This window comes from Aotus nancymaae, unplaced genomic scaffold (assembly GCF_030222135.1).
Source record: "Aotus nancymaae isolate 86718 unplaced genomic scaffold, 86718_ANA_hifiasm-v0.15.2.pri h1tg000016l, whole genome shotgun sequence".
In the NCBI taxonomy this organism is placed as follows: Eukaryota; Metazoa; Chordata; class Mammalia; order Primates; family Aotidae; genus Aotus; species Aotus nancymaae.
In genome coordinates, this window is record NW_026988428.1 from 53,446,281 (window position 1) to 53,465,643 (window position 19,363).

Genomic DNA, 19,363 nt, shown 5'->3' on the forward strand with positions numbered 1-19,363 from the left:
TTCAGCAAGAGTAGCTGCCACTGAAACATGTCAGGGTGACTCCATAGATCCTCACATGGTTTGAGTCTACCTTAGAAAAATAGAATTTCAGAAGCAGCAAACTTGACCCTTCACTTGTACCTCGATCCATTTCTTGCATGTCAATAACTAATATTCAATAGAGTCAAAGTATGCTTAAGAAGATTCTTTAGACAAGTGATCTAAGAAGACTGAAAGCCTGATCACCTCTTGGTACTTTAAAACATCAGGAACTGTGATTCTAGTATTTTGAATCTATGGTCATCAAGTTTTAAATTTCCAATCCACTTTTAAAAATTGTTTTTGCAACATGGAAAATCCACATTTGCTGCTGAAGAACTGAAGTGAAATATAATTGTTTCCAAACTATCCTGAGTGGTATGCATTAATTTCCTATACTATTAAATTAAAATAGCATTTCTCAATTTTTCTAATTAAGTTTCCAAAAGATGTTACTTACAAGTGTACTTTTCTGAGCTTCTGCCAACTTTGTAGCAATGAAGTACTGAATTGGTGCAAGGAGCACAATGACAGCTGCACCAACCAATGCACTTGATCCAAGTAAATTATAGAGCAGAATCACTCCCATTATGATCTAGAGAGAAAAACACATGGAGAAGGGAAAATTAATGGCAGTGTGAGAGCCATTGCATGAAAGGATATAATTTTTCATGCAAATATAGTATTTCTTAATTATCATATTAAGTTTATTTGGAAGTCAACTGTATTAGTCAGGGTTCTCTAGAGGGACAGAACTAACCATCAAGTCAACTCAACAGTGACACTTGGGTTTTGCTATGAGTTATTTGGGGAAAGTTAAGTGCTAGGAATGTACTTTTAATATTACAATCTGTACAACTGGTGTCAAATCAATTTATTGCATGAAGTTGCAAAGTGGTCCCACGACGCTTCTGACCTTCTAAAGCAGTCTTCAGATTTTTAAAAGGGCATACAACTTTTCTTGAAAATGCTGCCACTCACCATAAATTTGACATTCTATATTCTCTTGGAATTGTAATAGCTTTTCAAGGCTGAGAGGATGGAAAGTAGTGAGCAGCATAATGTGAGTAGAGGATGGTTGTCTGTGGATTAAAGGAATGAGCTGAGCTCCTCACCTCCTTATGACTCCAGATGCCACTTAATGACAAGAAGCCTGGCTCTAACTAAAACTGTTAAAAAGCTAAAGTTGGTGCTCTATTTTAACATGCTTCTCTTTAAAGTTATTTCCCCAAACTCAGGGCAAAACCATTCAGACCTATCCTCTCTGGTTTGCCACTGTCTTCTTTTTCCTTTAAAAACTCAGAATTTAACCTTGCTATCCTATCTTCTCTTTCTAATATATATACATTTTTTGCTCAGCAGTTCAATTTATCATGGTTCAAAATATCAACTAATGAACTGTATCTAAGCAATTCAAGTATATAATTTATGCCTCTATGCCAATGATAATAGCTTAATAGCAGTTTTCTTGGGGCAATGACACACTTAATGCCTAGCTAATTAGGTAGTTTGGAAAATCCAATGAAAACAAAAATTTCTTTAAGATCACCCATGATGCAGTCATTCAGAGATTTTTGGTGCACTTGAAATTATACCACCTAGGCAGCTACCTAATTAACCTTTCTATAAGAACATATTGATAAAATGAGACAAAGTATATCTTAAATCTTACATTGTGCCGAGCACTGTGCATAATATATACTTTTATTTGCCATGTTTTTCCATTTAAAAATGAAAAGGCAAACAATAAATTAAAAACTAGCATCTTATTACTTTTGCACTTTAATAAATGTGGGACACAGGGACTTAGATGATAGATTGTATCAAATAAGATCTAGAGCTTAAGCTTAATCTACAGAATGCAAAACAAGATAATTTAAAATGTCCAGCTTGTACAGAGGAAAAAACTGAATATATTTCTTTTGCCATTTTTACCCAGTTAGGGGAACAAGAAAACATGTGTCTTTACTAAAGTGTTATTTTACATAGGAAATAGCTAAATAGCACTCCAGTTTGTCACTGTTCCTACCATTTTATGCAGTTTAACATGTTGCAATATACTAGCTATTGAAACTATGGGATGGATTAAAGCAATTGCTCTCATTTATAAATGCTATAAAATAGCTTACTAAAATGAAAGGGGTCAAACTGTGGCTCTGGGCTTTTGTAAATCAAGACAATAATACTAACAACTAACTGGATGTCCAGGAAATGCTGGGCACTATGCTAGATGTTATAGACATACTAACCTATTTAACCTTGACAATTCCCCACGACTTTATGAGAAAGATAGTATTCAGTTTGCAGTTAAGAAAACTAGGGCTTTAAGGAGTTAAGCAGTTGTATAAATGAGGGGTACAGCAGATATTTGAACCCAAGCAGTATAATTTCAAACTCCTCTTTCTTAACCTATGCTATAACACTTATGAGTCTCAGCTTCCTTTTCTATAAAAGAGTGTAATATTTGCACATTCAAACACTATACACCTTTTATGGAGCTAAACATTTTAACTGCTCTTTGTTTTATTTCCTCTGCAAACAAAAGTCTTACTTATATTGATCTACTTACCTGAACAGGCATAGCCCATAGATTGGGACACAGGAACAAAAACCACATGAGTTGATTAGTTTCAATGGCAACTAAGTTGTTGATCTGCCCCAGAGTCATCTCCCCCATGGATAAGTTAGATGTAGAGAGCCTAAGAATTTTATTGTAAATCATGGCCTACAAAAAAAAGACGAAGAAGAAGAAGAATACATAAAGCTCTAAACTTAAAATTGACACTATGATTATTTATTTTCGTTGAAAATAAATAACAAACATTTATTTTTTTTGAAAAAAAAAAGAATAATTCTATAAGGTCATCTTAAATCAACCACTACAGTTTCTTTCTTTCGTTTTCTTTCTTCTTTCTTTCTTTTTCTTTCTTTCTCTCTCTCTCTTTCTTTCTGATTTTCTTTCTGTCTTCTGTCTTTCTTTCTATCTTTTTTTGATGGAGTCTCACTCTGTCACCTAGGCTGGAGTACAGTGGCACAATCTCGGCTCACTACAACCTCCGCTTCCCGGGTTCAAGTGATTCTCCTGCCTCAGCCTCCCGAGTAGCTGGGATTACAGGCGTGTGCCACCACGCCTGGCTTTTGTATTTTTAGTAGAGATGAGGTTTCACTGTATTAGCCAGGATGGTCTTGATCTTCTGACCTCATGATCTGCCCGCCTTGGCCTCCCAAAGTGCTGGAATTACAAGCGTGAGCCATCGTGCTCGGCCCACTACAGTTATTTCTGCTTCAGTATAGTTATTTTCAGTCCTCAACCAAATACAGACTTTTTTTTCTATGATATAATAAAAAGATGCATTAAACTTTAAGCATGAGCTCTAGAACAAACAGAAAGAGATAAGTAAATGTAAAATTTCAAAAATATTTTTCTTAATGTATTATTTTAAAGTTATTTTTAATTCAACAGGTTTATTAAATAGCTCTATGTTTCTTTCATTAAGTAGATTATAGAAACGTTGTTATTGTAATACCAAAATGAAAGTGGAATGAAAAAACAAACTGAAGCTACTACTGTTCTTATTACTGAATGGTATATAGCATTCTTAAGAAACAAAGATTATTCACAGCCTTTACGTACCAGCAGAGCTCCACGGAGGTTAATGCCAGTCTCTATGGTTACATAGTAGGAAGCCTGCAAAAATGTCCTTTGCAAAATAAGAGCCAAGAAGAGAAGAACTGCTAGAACGTAAGCGTTTTCAAGAAATTCCTTTGATGAGAGGGTATCTGAATTCTTGTCCCAAAAGAAAAAAAGTGACAAATTAAAACTCATCTTTTGATAGACCAGGTGTTCAGTTTGCATTTATTAAAAGATACATAGTACTTAAATATAAAAACTCAATGTATGTAGAATACAGTATTGAAATGAGCTACAGAAAGGCAATTTTGGCTTATATAAACATAAACCAGGTAAACCCATAAAATCCCCAACTGATTAATGAGCGATGGAAATGCCTAATTGAAGAAAAAAAAAGTAAAATTTATTTTTAAAAGATTAGAGTGCATTTCCTGCAAAAGTATATCACCCCTTAGTAAAACAGTAAGCAATAAATAAAAAAAAAAACAAGTTAGTTTACCCTCTAATTTGAAAGTAGAAGCTATAAAATTGATAGCTGGTCAGCAAGACCAATGGGACAAAAAATACAATTTTGGTAGCCTTATTAATTTTAAATAATTCTACCCAGTTGACTTTTTCTGATTTCTTATATCTTAATTTATACTAATAAAATAATAAATTATAAAATAGGTAATTTGGCTATATCACCCATGCAATACTTCCAGTAAAAAAAACATGACTTATGGCTGAATTCAGCATAACAATATCCAAAATTGATTTTTGTTTGTAACAATAGCATATGGTAAATTGTTTGTTAGAAAAGAAGAAAAGAACATTTGACTAAGTACATTATGTCAATTTGGACATTCTTTATTTTCTATGATTCAGACCTAGTAGAATTCTACTTCTGGTCCCTTCCTCTTCTTTTGTGGGTATATATACAAATGTGCAAGTCCTATTTGTTCTCAGCAAAACATATGGCTTACCTGTCCATAAGAGAAGGGTAATGGATAAACTCTATGTGAAATTTAGGTATCTGTATGTAATTAGGCTAGCAGGGACAAAACATTACCAAAGTGTATTCAATGGTGAAAATATGTTTATTTCAATTATAATTGAACACTAATGTGTGCAAGAATCTAGGCTAAGCATTGTGAACACAAATATGAATGGCTCACCATAATTGTTTCATAAACTTACGACTAGGAAGATAAGCATATCTCTAAGTAATAGGCTTCAGTAAGTGCCAACATAAAAAGAGTGTGCTCAGGGACTCTCAAGAAGAGTCAAATTTCAACTAGGACGATCAGAAAAAGCTTCACTGAAGAGACAATATATAACTTCAGCTCTCAAACTGCATAACACTTTAATAGGTGATAGAAAGAGGACAGGAAATCAGATTGAGAGAATAGAAAATGAAAATGGATTCATCTGGAAATAGTTTCTACCTGTGGAACCAGGGCAATTAATACTTATCTTAGAAAGAAACTAGGAAGTTTACAATGCAGTCTTTATTAAAAATAGAAAATAAAAGATTACATATTTATAATAGTAAACATATAGTATTTTATACTATATAGCCCCAATATAATAACATAATAGCTAATAAAATATAATAATGTTACTTGCCCTGATCATTGTGAAGTGTTTTTATTATATAAGAAAAGAGAAATGTACAATATTACAAATCACATTGCTAGTATTATTGGTCACAGGCCTCTAAAAAAGTGACTCAGCCACCCCTCATACATAAAAATTATTTAAAGAACTACTATAAATATTAAATAAAACAATCAATGTATAATTTCTATACAAACTTTCTGGCACACAGTAAATGCTTGTTAAATGTTATAGGCTCTGAATCTGATGAATAATTTTGTTGGCCAGATTCATTCAATAAATACAACACATGATTTTTTTTTTTTCTAAAAGGGAAAATTACTGTTTTCTTTCTTTTAAAAAAAATTCAATTATCTGAAAAAATAAAAGCCTATTTGAACACTCATAAAACTGCATTAATAAAAAATGACAATTAAAATGAAATCTGCCAATAATATGTTTCCTTTGAAAAGCACCAGGAACTTACTCCAGTTGTGTTACTTGTCCCATTCTGGGTTTCATTCACACGCTGAACTATTCCAGAAATACAGAGAGGTCCAGCAAAACCCAGTAAGTCAGCCAGGTAGCGGAATGTGCTACTAAGCAGAATTGGTCGCCCAAAAGCTCTGTACATCGCAAGCCATATAGATGGAGTCCTATTTGGATGATCTGCAACTTTTTTCTGGGGGGAAAAAAACAAAAACAAACCAAAAAAACTGTTGGAACAAAATAAAACTGCTTAGAGCAGTAACTAATCTCTACTATGGAAATTCCTTCTCACAGTTCTGAAAATATTTTAAGGGTTCCAAAATAGATGTTAATGAGTGCCTTTCAACATAGTATCCATAATTCTGTATCCTTGCCTTCTATGCAAATAGTAGCTACTGAATGCATTTTAATGAAATAGAACTAGAAGTAAACAGGACAATTTTTCGAAGACGCTATACTTTTTTTAAATCAAACGATGACACAGGATTCTTAAAGCGTAATTCATTTTTAATTTTCTTTGATTTGGAAAATGTATATTTGTCATGAAAATTGCCAAATAACATTGCATAGCAAGCAAAAGAGTAAGGCATAAAGATCAAGGTTATAGGCAGACTGGGCAAGATTTTTGGAGTTACTAGATCGCAACAGGTTTGCCTGTCCAATGATTACAAACTAAACAAAACAGATTAACCCAACTTCAAGTTTCTTCTCCTCCATGGTGTTTCTTATCTCCATGAATGGTAGTCAGTACTTTAAAAAATTATGGTAGACTTGTGTTTCCTAGGTATTCCTCAAATAAATGCAAAATGAAGAACAGCATTTATTCTTAAGTCAAGTCATGGCTTCACACAGCTACAGTTGTCTGTTGTAAAGATTTTAAGACCTAAGCAATCATCACAATTAAAACTTAGGCAAGAGGTAGATAAAGTTTTTTCGTTGTGACAAGGAAGTCAACTCACTGGAATAGAGCTCAATTATGTTCCCTGTGGAACCCCTGTTAAAATAAATAATTTGTTTTCCAAAGTTTATGTAGACATTAACACATCAAGTTCGAGATAATCTCTGTTGTAAAGAGAACTCAGAAAAATTAAGCTAAATGCTTGCTAGACTGGAAACATCTTTACTTTAGCAGTTTTAAAAATTTTATGCAATACTTTTCCCAGAGGTGAAACCAGAGAAATGACTAAGGTTCATTTTAGTAACCTTTTCCTGCCATTTAATTTCATAACACGTATTTCTGACACAAAACAGATTATTTTCGTCATTTACCATAAATGCTTTGTTGATCTTGATTTAGAACAGCCAAAATTCGTTAGCTGTTTTATCATACTCTATTTCCTTCCAGTATTGTTGGGAATCCTAATATTTTAAATGGCAATGGTATTTGTAGGTTATTGCAACAGAAAACACATCTACCATTGGGGGTAGCATGTATGACTATTTAGAATGATAAAAGATAAAATGAAAATATCCAAAGACTCTCATCTTGAAATTTTTTAAAACAATAATGAATACTTAGGAAAAGTACCAGAGAAAACCAATTTTGGCAGCCATATAGGATGATACATGGAATAGGCAGACAATGTCCTTTTATTTAATTTAGTCTCCCATTTTGAACTATAGAAGCTAAATTTTAGTCAATAATTAACACCAGGCTTTAAATTTCTTAAAATTGATTATTAGTAGGCATCTATTTTACCTCTTTATATAACAAACATTTTATGTTTGTAAAAAGAAAATAAAAATTTAATGAGTTATTAATATTATATGGTAATGGATTAGTATATATGAGCATTGAACTTAATTCTTACTTTCCACTTAGTGACATATCCCAGAGAAAAGACAGTACTCACTCTATCCTTCTTCATCTATTAATGGGGCAACTAATATACGTACACTTCATTGGCTCTTCCAATATTCCAGGTCCAATTAACATGATTCAACACTACAGAGGAAGAAAGATGAAGGAAATCTGCTCTTCCTTAACTATAGATATGAATTAAGCTTTGTGTCTTTATATTTAATAGGAACATTCTCTGTTATTAAGCATGTGGAAGACAGATATTAAATTACCTTTTGTTCTTCATATGCATCTTTCAGGCAAACATAATTTGTTACTGCTCTCATTGCTATCGGCAATTTTCCAATTGCCTTCAGATCAATAGGCTTTTTATGAGCAGATATAATAAGTGTGTTCATCCACCAGTATGTTGCTTTTGACAGCAAATTCACAAATGGTTGAAGAAATCTCACTCCCAGATCCTGGAGGTCTTCAGGAGGCTTTACTTTCTGAGGATTCATGAAGAATACATATCTCTGTGGCAAGAAAAATTCCACAGCATGACAATTAGTCCAGTTATTTTCCACATATTACAAATAAAATTTTGACCTTTTCTACATTTTCATATCAGGTGACCAAAATTTATACTTTAATGACTCTTCCCATCCCTTTCTGAAATATTCTTTGAGATATTTTCTTCTGTTGTGACTAGATTAGCTAGTTAATGCCAGAATTTTGCATTTAATTTTCTTGGGGTTAATTCTAAAAGATCAGTTAACCTTTTAAAGATAGTTTTTATTAAGAGTCAATGTTTCATGACATCCTATGATAGGGTCAACCAAATAAGGGCTTTTACATTGTTTAGATTTTAAAATGTGTTATTGAGACCATTATTGAATCACTATTGATCTCTGGTTTGCTGATGTTAACTGACTAGTCTCTGCATTAATTGCAGCATGTATCTTTCTGCTCACAGATCAAGTTCAAAGTTCTCTGATAAAAAATGAACACCGGAAAATCTATCTCTGGTATCTCACACAACATAATGGACAGCATTAAGTGGTGGAAAGTACAATCAATTTGCAATTATAAACCAGGTATGGGTCTTGACCATATTACTTTGGATATATAGCCAAAGCTATCTCTGTATGTTTCCTCATCAGTGAAATGAGCAAACTGGATTAGATTATTTTCTTTTCAGTTTTAAATTTCTAATAATGCAATATTTCACTTAACCTAGGTGTGCTTGAGACCAATCATGGATGATGGAAGATTCTCCTAAAAACAATTTCTTCTGTAATATAAACTGAGCATAATATCTGACACATAGCAGGCACTCAATCAATCTCTATTTGTGAATGAATAATAGTTTCTAGAGTCACACTGAGATTTCTGAAACATTAATGGCCTGTATTTAGTGATTAGTTCAGCTTTATATATATAAATCAAATGCATTTGTTCATCCTCCTAAATACTAATTATTTCTGGCTAATGGTAATCTTTCATACTGAGGTCTTGAATCCAAGTAACTAAACAAAAACCATTAGCTGCGTACCCTGACTCGAATGACGTTGATCTCCACAGCCATCAAGAGCCCATTCAAGATGACCATCATGCCTGTGATGCAGAAACGCAGGTCTGATATGCCCAAACCAGATTGACAGTACTTAACCAATTTTATTGTTTTTGTAATAAAGGCCATTACCCAATACAGGAATAGGGCTGAAAAGAAAAAGACAAAAAGAGAAAGATACAATCTTTTCTTAAACTTCACTAGCAATTGAATATAATTATGATGCTTTTTAATAACAAAAGCAATTTTATGTACCGTATTTCCACATGGTTTTACTTGGTAAGAAAACAACATATATGATTTAGTGTACTTCTGGAGCTTTGAAATGAAGGAGTAATAACTTAAAAATGTTGAGTGCTTCCACTCTGCCCATATATGATAGATGGGAGGATGTAAGGAGATACATAATAGGATAATCTAGACTCTTTAAAATGTATGTCTAAGTCCACAAATTTTAAAAAGTGGCTTTTTATCTTCTGGTCTTGTTTCCTAAGAGCCTTGATGATATGAATAATTCACAAGTTATTATCTGTATAACCTACTTCATAGGTATATTGCAAACCCAAGGATATGTCTCATGGTATTACCCTGGAATTATCATGGAATTTATGTATCTATGTAATTGCGTTTCTGCCTTACAGATTCTTATTCAAGTTGTAAATGACTTTTCTTAGCCAAATGGTTTAAAACACCACGCCCATTCACATAGCACAAAGAACGATGATCATCCAGAGCGACTGAGATTTCAAGTACTTGGGCCAGAAAGGTGAGGATTACACTGCCTTAGAACCACAACCAGAATTTTGCAGCAAATATGAGATAGAAGCAGTGACTTTCTTAGAAATATTTTGGCAAGTATACAATCTACTTTTAACTTTGAATAAACGTCAGTACAAATAAATATGGTCTAAGAAAGAAGAAATCTAAGACACACATAAGGCAATCCAGCTTGGACCACATTTGTCAGAACCAGAAAAGTTGAGTGATCACTTCATTAGTGAAAAATAACTGAACATTGGCATATGAACTCAACATAGTTCTTGTTTTAGCTTAAATATATAGTTAGAATGGATTTATTTTAAAAAGACCAAATTATATGCTATCTAAAGAGAGTCACCTTAAGTATTAGAAAGAGTAGATTAAACATAAGTAGATTAAAAATACATACATGAAAACAAGCATAAGAAACTTGGAGTGGCGATATTAATATCAAACATAGCAAACTTCAAGACAATTATTACCAGAAATAAAAAGACTTTTAATAATAATGAGTCCATTTTGCAGAAAATACAATAAAAATATGCATATGCCCAATGAAGATTTAGAAGATCTATTAGAACACTATCAAACACCTCGTTTGATGTATATAAAACTATTTGAGATTTAGTACTCTAAAATTACATCTAACATCTTCAGATTTTACCTTCTTATTAACTGCATACAGTACTGGTATAGATTATATGTTTAGTCAGAAAATGAAGAGCAGAGAATTTGAAATAATAGAAATCATATAAAGTAGATTTTCTGACCACTATAAAACTTAATTTAAAAATCAATTCTTCACAACAGACTATTGATTTTCTATTGCTACTTCACAAACTATAACAAACTGAGTAGGTTAAAACTGCACACATTTATTATCTCACGGTGTCTAGGATTCAGGACTTTGAGCCAGGGTCAACTGGGTTCTCTATTCCAGGTTCTCATCAGGCTGGGTTCTCTGCTCCAGGTTCTCACCAGGTTCTAGGTATTGACTGGAACTGCTGGCTCAACACAGGCTCTACTGATTTGAGACCTTCCTCCATGCCATACTCTATTGGCTAGAACCTAGGCACAGGTCCTACTCACACTCAAGGCAAGACAGTAATAAAGAGCGTGAACATCAGGCACAGAGATAATGGAAGTAACTTTCGATCTTTTCATGCAGTAAGATATCTAAAAGCTTCTAAATATTTGGAAATTAAACAATAGTTACTAATAATCCACATGTTAAAGAAGAAATCACTAAAGAAGTCAGATAATATTAAAATATATTAACTATATTATAATAAAAATATTACATTTAAAATTCAAGAAGTACAACTAAAATAAGACTCAGAGGAAAATTTATAGCTTTAGACATTTGTTTTACAATATAAGGTTCAAAACTCCATATTCATCTTAAAAGCTAAGGAAAGAAAAAAAAAGGACCAAAAAAAGAATGAAAACAATAGAGTAGAAAGCAATAAAATAGAAAAATGAACAATTGATAAAATGAACAAACTCAATAATGCCATTCTTTGAAAAAACTAATAAAATTGATAAGCTAGACAGTTCAAGAAAACAAGAACACAAAAACCAATATTAGGAATGAAAGAGGCACTATCCTTACATACCCTACATACTTTGAAAGGAGAATCAGAAAATATCATGAATAACATATGACAATATATCCAAAAACTTACATGAAATGGAAAATTACTTAAAAATGTAACTTATCAAAACAAACATAAAAAGAAATAGATACTCTGAAAAGTCTATATAATCACTAAGGAAATTAGATGATATATTAACTAAATTATAAAATTTAGATATGAAATTTTATTGGATATAACACTGTCTAATACAGAAATAAACTCATAATCTTAAATCCTCCCTTAGTCCAAATTCCAGGTCCCTACGACTTCACTAGTGATTTCTATTCAACATTTAGGAAAGAGATAAAATTAACCTTACACAAAGTCTTTCAGAAAATAGAGAGAAAACATTTTCCAATTCATTTTATGAGGCTGTTTAATACAAAAATGTATAAGACTGAAAAAGATATTACAAGAAAATAACAGATAAATATCCTTCACTACATAGATGTAAAATGCCTTCGCAAATAAAATCTAGTGATATCAAGCATGCGTGATACATTATAACTATGTGTGGTTCATCCCCGAAATGTATTGGGACTTTATTTGAAAAATAGATCAATGCAATTTAGTACACTAACAGAAATGCAATTTTCCTAATGGATACAGGAGAAAAACTTTAAGAAAATTCAACACACATTCAAGACTTTAAACACCCTGAGTAAGCTTTAAATAAAAGAAAATTTACTGGGCAAATAAAGGTTCACTATGAAAAACATATAACTAACATTACAATTAATTATGAAAGACTGACCATTTTCTCCCTAAAATCAGAAACCAGACAGGATTTCAGTCCTATGCCTATTTGGCATTTTACTGGACATCCTAGCTACAGCAATATGACAAGAAAAAAAGAATAAAAGAAAAAAGAAAGCATAAAAAAGGTTGAAAAAAACTAAGTGTCTCTATTTGCAGATGGCATGTTTGTTTACATAGAAAATCTTAAGTAACCTAAAAAGCAATAACTAAAAGTAATAAGTGAGTTTCTAAGGCTGCAAGATACAAAAAAAATGAAAAGCCCTTTCTCTAAGATCAAAAACACAATAAGAATGCCCACTTTCACCACTGCTATTAAATATAGTACTGGATGTCCTAGCTAGAGCAGTCACATAATATGAAATAAAGAACATCCAAATTGGAAATGAAGAAATAAAATTTCTTGTTTGCAGATGATAGCCAAGACCATCCTAAGCAAAAAGAACAAAGCCGGAGGCATCACACTACCTGATTTCAAACTATACTACAACGCTACAGTAATCAAAACAGCATGGTACTGGTACCAAAACAGAGATACACACCAATGGAACAGAACAGAGGCCTTGGAGGCAATGCCACACATCTACAACCATCTGATCTTTGACAAACCTGACAAAAACAAGCAATGGGGAAAGAATTCCCTGTTTAATAAATGGTGCTGGGAAAACTGGCTAGCAGTGTGCAGAAAGCAGAAACTGGAACCCTTCCTGAAACCTTACACTAAAATTAACTCCAGATGGATTTAGGACTTAAACATAAGACCTAATACCATAAAAACCCTAGAAGAAAACCTAGGCAAAACCATTCAGGACATAGGCATAGGCAAGGACTTCATGACTAAAACACCAAAAGCATTGACAACAAAAGCCAAAATAGACAAAGAGGATCTAATTAAACTCCATAGCTTCTGCAGAGCAAAAGAAACAATCATTAGAGTGAACCTGCAACCAACAGAATGGGAAAAAATTTTTGCAATCTACCCATCTGACAAAGGGTTAATATCCAGAATCTACAAAGAGCTAAAACAGATTTACAAGAAAAAAAACAAACAAACCCATCCAAAAGTGGGAGAAGGATATGAACAGACACTTTTCAAAAGAAGACATATATGAAGCCAAGAAACATATGAAAAAATGCTCATCATCACTGATTATTAGAGAAATGCAAATCAAAACCACATTGAGATACCACCTCACACCAGTCAGAATGGTGATCATTAAAAAATCTGGAGACAAAAGATGCTGGAGGATGTGGAGAAATAGGAACACTTTTACACTGTTGGTGGGAGTGTAAACTAGTTCAACCATTATGGAAGACAGTGTGACACTTCCTCAAGGACCTAGAAATAGAAATTCAATTTGACCCAGCAATCCCATTACTGCGTATATACCCAAAGAATTATAATTATAAAGACACATGCACACGTATATTCACAGAAGCACTGTTTACAATAGCAAAGACCTGGAACCAACCCAAATGCCCATTGATGATAGACTGGACAAGGAAAATGTGGCACATATACACCATGGAATACTATGCAGCCACAAAAAATGATGAGTTCATGTCCTTTATAGGGACATGGATGAATTTGGAAACCATGATTCTCAGCAAACTGACACAAGAACAGAAAATCAAACACCACATGTTCTCATTTATAGGTGGGTGTTGAACAATGAGAACACATGGACACAGGGAGGGGAGCATCACACACTGGGGTCTGTTGGGGGGGATCAAGGGAGGGACAGTGGGTGGGGGGGGTGGGGGGAAGGTTGGGGAGGGATAACACTAGGAGAAATGCCAGATGTAGGTGATGGGGGGATGGAGGCAGCAAACCACATTGCCATGTGTGTACCTATGCAACAATTCTGCATGATCTGTACATGTACCCCAGAACCTAAAGTACAATAAAAAAAAGAAAGAAACCCAAAAGAACTAGAATAGCCCAAGCAAACTTCAGAGAAAAACAAAGAAAATGTATGACTTATAATTTATGATTTCAAGAACTCCAAAGCAAGAGAAAACGTTAGTGTTATAAAAATCTACGAATACATCAAAGAAACAGAAAATATAGCCAAAAAGTAGATTAAATTTAGTCACATGATTTAATTTTTTTACAGAAGTACCAATGCAATCATGAGAAACGGAAATTCTATCCCACAAATGGTGCTGGAACACACTAATATCCACTTGGGAAAAAAAAGAACTTTGACACCTACCTTACACCATATACACAATTATTTTAAAATGAATCACTGTCCTAAAGCAAACAGGAGAATAGGAGGGAAACTTATTTAGAGAGAAGACAAAGATATCTTAAGACACAGAAAGCAGTAACTGAAGACTAGAAGAAATGATAAATTATACTACATCAAAATTAAAAATCTTCTGCTCAAAAGATCCTATTAAATAAATGAACATGTATGCCACAGACCAGAAAGAAAACATTCTCAAAACATGTAACTGATGACGTACTAGTATTTAGTATGTGCAAAATATTCCTTCAACTCAAGAATAAAAGTGCAGCCCAATAAAACATGGGCAAAAGATATGAACAGCCACACCCCAAAGATAAAAAATGGCCAATAAATTCATCAAAAAGTGTTCAACATCATTAGTCATCAGAGAAATGCAAATTAAAACCACAATGTGTTACCAGTCCACACCCACTAGCATGACTAAATTAGAAAGACCAAGATCACCAAATGATGAACATGTGGAAATGGAACTCCTACACCTTGTTAGGGAGTATAAAAATGACACAACCATTTTGGGAAAAGATGTCAGTTTCTTAAAATATGAACATTTACCCACTTATCCTATGACCCAGCGATTTCACTCTTAGGTATTTACCTAAGAGAAACAAATACATATAGCCACAAAATACTTGTTAAGAATATCAATTGCAGCTTTTCTTCTCATGATAGTTAAAACCTGGAAATAGTACAGGTGTCTATTAACAAGAGATTGAAAAAACTATGATATAGTTATACAATGAAATACAATTAGAAGAATAAAATATTTATCTATGCTACATCATGGATGAGTGTCAAAAAAAATCATGCTTAGAAAAAAAATCCTTACTTAAAAGTCTATACTGTGTTATTCAATTTACATCAAGTTCTAGAACAGGCAAACCTAATTCATGGTGGGGGTAAAAATCAGGACAGTAAAGGTGACATTGTGTATAAGAAAATTTGCATGGCTGGGCAAGGTGTCTTACGCCTGTAATCCCAGCACTTTGAGAGGCTAAGGTGGGTGGATCAGGAGGTCAGGAGTTCAAAACCAGCCTGGCCAACATGGTGAAACCCCAACTCTACTAAAAATACAAAAAAAAGTTAGCCTGGCATGGTGGTGCGTGCCTGTAGTTCCAGTTACTGGGGAGGCTGAGACAGGAGAATTGCTTCAGTCCAAGAGTTGGAGGCTGCAGTGAGCTGAGATTGCGCCCTGCACTCCAGCCTGGGTGACAGAGCAAGACTATGTCTCAGGAAAAAAAGGAAAATTTGCATGGATGATAGTTATGTTATGATAGGATTATACAGGTACATGCATTTAGCAAATTAAAATCTCTGTGTTTCATGTAAATAAGTTTTATCTTACAAAAAGAACCGTAAATGTAATGATATGCATGAAGTGCTCACAGGGAAAGCATATTAATGTCTACAACTTACCTAAAATGCATCAAAACTAAGATGCAGAGAGGTTTGAATAGAAGGATGAAAAGAGGTAGATATGTGATAAAACAAAGAGAACAAATGTAAATTGAAGAGTTTAGGCATTGGGTAAGCGGGAATTCACATGATACTTTCAACTTTCTGTATATTTGGTGATTTTCATAATGAAATGTTGATACAGAATTACTAGCATTGTGGTCTTAAAATGAGTAACTTTTCTAGGTCCAAATTTTTCTCTGCTAAAATAACAAGAAATAGTATCTTTTATCTCCATGTCCTTCCACCAATATAATCAACTTGTGCTCTCTGTCTTGCACCTACATAACAATAGGACTCTTTTGATTGCATTTCCTTCAAAATACTATTAAAACCTACATTACTTTCTAGTTGTATCTTATAACTTTTTTTATCACCATCAACTTTTCAAAAATGTATATTGAGCTTATTAAATTTCAATTATATATTTTTTGCAGCTACCTGTTGGAAAATTCTTTTTTTTTGGCATCTTCAGACTTCTATGATAATGTCTGCCTTCCATTAATTATCTATTAAGATAATTAAAAACTTGACAGCCTTTTAAATTAATATTTAACCTTCTCTACCTTTTTTTACTAGATTGCCTTTAACAATCATATAATGTTTCATGCATCCATTTTAAATTTTAGTGTCCTCTGGACAAATGAATAAAATACTGTGTGTGTGTTTTTGCTACTTCTTCTCCTAATTTCTACATCATTAGTCAACATCATCACAAAACAATCAAATAGCATTAGAAACAGTAAGCATCATTTACACAAACACACAATTTGGACTGCAATTTCAGGAGGTTCATAGCTCATCCATGATCCATGTTCTATACCTTTATCTCTTTAAGAAAGAAAGTATATGCCAAAGAATATGGTGATGGGTCAGAGTATAGAACATAACTAATGTAGATGGGTTATATAATTTTGACCCAAGGCAAAAATAAAATTAGGAATATTTTAGACAGTCTCTGATTTCCACAGAACAAGGAGGCAAGAGAGGAAAAACAATTTTAGTCACAATGCAGGTATGAAAGGCTGTGCTTTAAAGGCAGCTGCTTTTCATTATGCTATGAAACATATTCTGCTACATAGTAATTCTAGGAAAATATGGCATCCCCACAGCATCACTGAAAGGACTTGGGAAAATGTCTTTGGACTTCAAGCCAGAGGCAGAAACACCTGGAACTAGAGGCGATGACTTGTTCATGGGCAGCATGGTGCAGCAGCTCCTCACAAGAGCTCTGATTCTTAAAAAATACAACTTCTGCAAGTCAGAAGGCCAGCACATTCCCCCACTTTTTTTCTCCCCTTATACACAGACACACCCCAAAGAGCATTTATTGCAGAAGAGATGGCCTTTGGGTATGGAATTTTCACAGCCTAGAGTAACTAAGCTTACCTTCAACCCCACATTTACTGGGCAGCTACCAGATTATTGATCACTGTGGTTTTCCCACACTTTCTGTTTTTGTTTTTTTTTTAGACAGAGTCTTACTCTGTCACATAGGCTGGAATGCAGTGGTACAATCCCAGTTTACTTCCACCTCAGCCTACTGGGTTCAAGTGATTCTCCTGCCTCAGTCTCCCAAGTAGCTGGGATTACAGGCTCCCACTATCATGCCCGGTTAATTTTTTGTATTTTTTTTTTTTTAGTAGAGATGGGGTTTCACCATGTTGGCCAGGCTGGTTTCGAACTCCTGACGTCAGGTGATCTGCCTGCCTCAGCCTCCCAAAGTGTTGGGATTACAGGCATCAGCACTGTGCCTGGCCAGTTTTCCCATACTCTCTACTCCCCACACACTCTGATAGTATTTACCTTGAGGAAAAAGAAAAACAAGTTACTCTGTAGAGGGGAAAAACAAATAGCTCTTTAGGGAGAAACAACAAAAGTGATCATACTTACCTAAAAGTAACTTAGGAAAATTTGATGTTTCAATATTGTGATAATATACTATTGATGTTGTAGTGGCAACAAAGCCCATCACAGCTGGCATGAAGAGGTGGAGGTGCCTCGATTCTCGCCGTCTACAAAGAGTAGTACAATGTCAATGTATAAAGTTGATGATTCCAGATAATTTCTCATTTTTTTCCAATTTTTTCATAAGAACTTTCTCTTAGCAGTAAGATGTTTAAAATACAGTCTGCAACAGTAGTTTCCAAGTGAATATGTAAGGGAAGAATATATTGAAAGACATAGTTATGCGGAAAAGATTTATCTTAACATGAAGGGCTGAATAAAACAAGCAAACTATACCTTAAAGTGCTTACAACAAAAACAAATATATAACTACTCCTATACTGTAGGGCAGAGCCACTGAAATAATTTAACAACTAAAGCAAGTAAAAACAGTTAACTCAATCTGAACTCTAATGTGTGTAAGTGTTTTTTCCTTTGACAGCATTCCCAACTTGACAGTCTTCAGTGATTTCTCCATTCTCGTTAATTCATTCAATGCATCTGTGATTGCTGGTCCAGATACTGTATTAGGTTCTTGGATGCAACAATGAACAAAACAAGATATAACATCTGTAGTCAAAAAATGTAGTATATTGGGGATACCAATAGTGAATAGAAAATTACAACACAGCTGAAGGGACAGTGAGAGAACACAGAGTGCATGTCTGGGACAGAGAAAGCTTTGAAAAGGAAGTGACTTCCAAACTGACACTTTAAGAATGAGGAAAGGCTACTCAGAAGAAGAAGAGAGGAAGACATCTCCAGGCAGTGGGGCCAATGTGTTCAAGGGTATTACAAGCAATTCAGCATGGCTGCAAGGAGAACAGGCTTCCCTCTGAAGGTAACAGAGATCTCCAGGTGAATCGGTGATCCCATGCCAGATGTGCATGGTGGTCAGCCCTCAACCCCATTGGCAGTGATAATGCCACAGAGTGAAACATTTTGCTTTCCTCAAATTACTTGAAGATATTAGTACATAAATGGTATAGAAAAGACAGCGACTAGTTCAAGAATGGGGGAAGGGAGAACATTCGAGAAAGTCTTTCCAGAAGAGGTATGCTTGACAATGGGAACTGAAATATGAAAAGGAATCCATTGGTCAGGAAAAGGGGCATTTTAAAAAAGGAACAGAATGTACAAATACATAAAAGCATGAAACAATACAACATGTTCAAAATTTCAAGTAGTTTAATATTCTTAAAACAGAAAGTTTAAGATAGAATGTATCATGGAAGGCTTTTTATGCTGTGGTAAGAGGCTGGCATCTCAACCCATGGAAAACTGAAGCATTTTAATAGGTAAGTGGTGTGGTCAGAGATGTTTTAAGTGGATAGCTCTAGCAGTCATGTGGATAAGGAAGTTGGTAGGTAGTACATGAGTTTGCAGTGGAGGGAGAGAAATGGAAGGAAGGAAAGCAGTTAGGAAAATATGGGTATAAAGTCAGGTGACAGATGATAAAGGTCTGACTTCAGCTTTGGCAGCAGTAAC

The 19,363-nt window shown here is 34.0% G+C and overlaps 1 protein-coding gene across 7 annotated transcripts in view; it reads right to left on the reverse strand.

The window, feature by feature from the left end:
• The window catches only part of ABCC9 (ATP binding cassette subfamily C member 9), a 164,595-nt gene that overhangs the window by 120,084 nt on the left and 25,148 nt on the right, over positions 1–19,363 (reverse strand). For 6 of the 7 annotated variants that reach the window (XM_021666844.2, XM_021666845.2, XM_021666847.2 and 3 more), the window contains 7 exons: positions 17,822–17,943; positions 9,052–9,218; positions 7,790–8,032; positions 5,715–5,909; positions 3,653–3,805; positions 2,588–2,743; positions 479–613 (listed from right to left, as the gene is read on the reverse strand). In XM_021666844.2, coding sequence (XP_021522519.1) covers positions 479–613; positions 2,588–2,743; positions 3,653–3,805; positions 5,715–5,909; positions 7,790–8,032; positions 9,052–9,218; positions 17,822–17,943 — 1,171 coding nt within the window. The remainder of the gene's footprint in view (positions 1–478; positions 614–2,587; positions 2,744–3,652; positions 3,806–5,714; positions 5,910–7,789; positions 8,033–9,051; positions 9,219–17,821; positions 17,944–19,363) is intronic. The other variant, XM_064377331.1, reaches the window with a different exon arrangement.